General features: G+C 40.2%; 1 protein-coding gene across 2 annotated transcripts; it reads left to right on the plus strand.

The window, feature by feature from the left end:
• The first annotated feature begins 574 nt into the window (after nucleotides 1-574).
• On the plus strand, nucleotides 575-3242 carry LOC116846981 (26S proteasome non-ATPase regulatory subunit 5). 2 transcript variants are annotated; one of them, XM_032821479.1, is made up of 2 exons: nucleotides 575-1094; nucleotides 1399-3242. In XM_032821479.1, the coding sequence occupies exons 1-2, from the start codon at nucleotides 901-903 to the stop codon at nucleotides 2726-2728; spliced, it is 1524 nt and encodes a 507-aa protein (XP_032677370.1). In that variant the 5' UTR covers nucleotides 575-900; the 3' UTR covers nucleotides 2729-3242. The 2 variants fall into 2 exon arrangements, with proteins under 2 accessions (XP_032677370.1, XP_032677380.1); XM_032821489.1 differs by having other exon boundaries at nucleotides 585-1082.
• The last annotated feature ends 30 nt before the right edge of the window (nucleotides 3243-3272 follow it).

The following is a 3272-nucleotide window of genomic DNA, read 5'->3' on the forward strand; positions in this document are numbered from 1 at the left end:
TAAATTATGAAAAGATATCATGTATTTGTAAAATATTCAAAAGTAGAAAACAATTATTCTAACCTATTATTAATCTGTTATTATTGAATATTTCACAAATACATGATATCTTTTCATAATTTAATTTAGTGCTTCTAATTTTTCTAAAATGTAATAAATCATTGTTTCGTAATATTATTGTTATATATTTTACGAAACTATGTTACCTGATACTGTTAATTCATATACTATCCGCTATACTACCCTAACTCTACTCTACTCGATTTATCGGACAGCATTGAGTTGTCATAAATCATGAAAATATTAGATGTTGTATCTATCATATTTCTCGGCTCTGGTGAAACTAACTCGTACTTACTCCAACTCGAATTATCGTAAACAGCCAAGAAGTAGGAAGTAAGAGTAAGAAATTGACCAACAACAGTCGAATGTGAGAAGAATAATCAACTATGATTGGTCAATTTCTTATTCTTACTTCCTACTTCTTACTGCTTACTTCCAATGTAGACGTCCCTTAACTCGAGTATTATCGAACCAGAGTTGTCTCGTCAACATTACCGACCATTTTGGCTACCACTGAGGATAAATGATACACAAAGAGGTTCGAGTCGCGATTAAAAAAAAAATGGTTCCTACTTTTTACGACATCTGACGGTAAGGAAGGAGATTTACAGTATTAATTTATAACAGGCAAGACACGGAGCGCGCAACCTGCACGCAATTAACAATTATACGATTCATTGTCGATTTATACGGAGTAGTTTTAGTCCAAGCGTGGTGATTCCGTGCTTTCTCAAACGTGCCTCCCCTAACCGGGAGGGGAACGCAACAACTCGCCTGTTCACACGACAGCTTGACGAGCCGGAGTTGCTGTGGAAGCGAATTGTCAATGAGCCGACCATGACGGAATGGTATCAAGCGAAGATCTCGCGTTTGTGCGAATTGAACAATGTCGAGGAAAAGAAGGACGTTCTGACGGACATCAAGATTAAGTTCGGCAGTTTGAGTAATCGGGACGCCGAGCAGGTAGCCCGGAGCTTGGACTACGGACCTCTCTATTCGCAGCTAACCTCGAGTGACAGGTACGATGACAGGTGAATTTCCGGCGATTCTCATCAATCATTTTCGTTAATCGGTCAAATCATTTCCAAGCGCGTAATACAAGCACGACTAGCTTTTTTGTATTTCTACGGACATGATTGTTAAAATGTAATCATAGTGTATGCTTGTTTGCAAAAAGGCTGCAACATATTTTTTAAGTTTACGCAATACAATAATATTTGTACTTTTGCTTGTGAGTTAAAAATTTGTGTATATATACTTGTTCTAAAAAGAGTAGTCTTTATGCAAGTGATTATACTGCTTCCAGAATTTGAAAAAAAACTCCTTCTTTTACAGAGAAGTCATAGAACAGATATGCGACATCCTAACTATTCTGTTCAGTGTGTTAGAACCTGGAGAAATATATCAGAGATATTTAGTAGAAGTCTCCACATTGTTGACCAATCCAAACGCCAGTGTGAGACTGCTCATGCTGCGTGAGTTTCAACGTACAACCTCACAGCCACAAAGGATATTCCAATTGTTGGAAGACACCAATTTACTGATATCTATTATAAACAGAATCGGCGACAACGATTTGACTGTCGCAGAATGCGCAATGAACATAGTAAAGAAAATTGGTGGAGATCCAAATGGTTTGCATATTCTCTACAAGGGCGAACTTTTGCGAACGTTTGCCAGGCTGCTGCAGAAAGACACCATCAGCTTTCGCGTTTACGAGGTCATCGTGGATATAGCCAAAACATCCAGGATAGCTTTGGAAGTATCCGCTCAGTCAGGTTTCCTAAATAGTTTAATCAGTGTGCTGGATGATGAAGATGTGTTGCTTCAGTTGAACGCCTTGGAGATACTAACGCAGTTAGCCATATTCGAGGAGGGTCTCAGCTATCTGGAGCAACAAGAAGTCCTGAGTAAGCTGGTGCAAAAGATCGCGCAGGCCAATGAGAATTCCTTGTCGAATTTGTTGATCCCTGGTCTGATGAAGTTCTTTGGCAACGTCGCGCGACACTGGCCTAACGAGCTGTTCTCCAAGTATCCAGTGATCATCTCCGCGTTGTTCGAAGTGATCGACAGCGGGGATCAGACTCTGCTGGGTCCCGCGTTGGACACTTTGGGGTTTGTGTCCGCGAGCGTCGAAGGTAAGTATGCGCTGCAGGCACTGGGAGATGCAATGATCGGCGCTCTCAAGACGATCGGCGAGATCGTGCAGAGGATGCCCACTGGCTTGAGAATTCGCGGCCTGAACAATCTCACTCTTATACTCGAAGTCAAGAGGGCCGAACAGGACAACAGAATTCTCTCCTTGACGAAGCTGTGGTTTGACTCACTATGTGATGATCCGTTGGGTATGATCGTGGCGATATGCAGACAGCCGTTCGCCGATATCAGACAAGCCGGCTTGGAGGTGCTGGCGGTGGTCGGCTCTCAAGTATGGGGGCAGGAGTACATATCGACTTATCCGGGCCTGGTAGAGTTCTTGTTGGACAGAAGCGTCGAGACGTTTAAAGACTGCATAGACGCCAAGTTCGAGGTTGTGAAACGCTTGTCTCAGGCGGAGCAGCATGTGTTTGACGCGGATACTATGCAGAAATTCAAGCAGTTCGTTAACGAGGGTCCATACTTTGTCGACTTTAACAGGGAAATCGCGATAGAGGGTGCTTTGTAAGAGAGGCAGGAATAATTTCTCGCATTATTACTCGATGTTATTATAATATTAAAGATTATATGACATGTAACATAATAATGTAACTACAGTCGCTGCAAGGAGCGGATTAGTATTTATTCTTTGTCTCATTATAAGAGATTGATCATCGAGACGTCGTGTTGGTCGTCGTGGAAAAAGTGCGCTTTCTCCATGACTCTTCCGCATTTATTGGTAAAAGCACATACTGAAACTCCTGCATTTACTATCTTCTTCTCGCAAAAGGAATACTCATTAATAATTCGGGCTCTGTTAAAATTGTGTTGGGAATTTTATAAAAAGAGAAATAATTTATTTCACATTCTAACCGTATATAGAGAAAAGTCGTTGATATACATTTGAGATAAATCAAACAAGTGCGTGGTATTGATACAGCATGTATGTAATATTATAGCATGTTTGCAATGTTTTACCATTGGTTCGCATATTTTTACGTAAAACTTATACATATACCTATATATTATATATATATATATATATATATATATATATATATTTACATATATAT

This window comes from Odontomachus brunneus, unplaced genomic scaffold (genome assembly GCF_010583005.1).
Source record: "Odontomachus brunneus isolate Ranch 3 - 2012 unplaced genomic scaffold, Obru_v1 Obru_scaffold_004, whole genome shotgun sequence".
NCBI lineage: Eukaryota > Metazoa > Arthropoda > Insecta > Hymenoptera > Formicidae > Odontomachus > Odontomachus brunneus.

Coding starts and splice junctions, on each gene's coding strand:
- LOC116846981 (XM_032821479.1), top strand. CDS start 901: ATGACGGAATGGTATCAAGCGAAGATCTCGCGTTTGTGCGAATTGAAC. Junction 1,095..1,398: donor AGTGACAGGTACGATGACAG/GTGAATTTCCGG, acceptor CTTCTTTTACAG/AGAAGTCATAGAACAGATAT.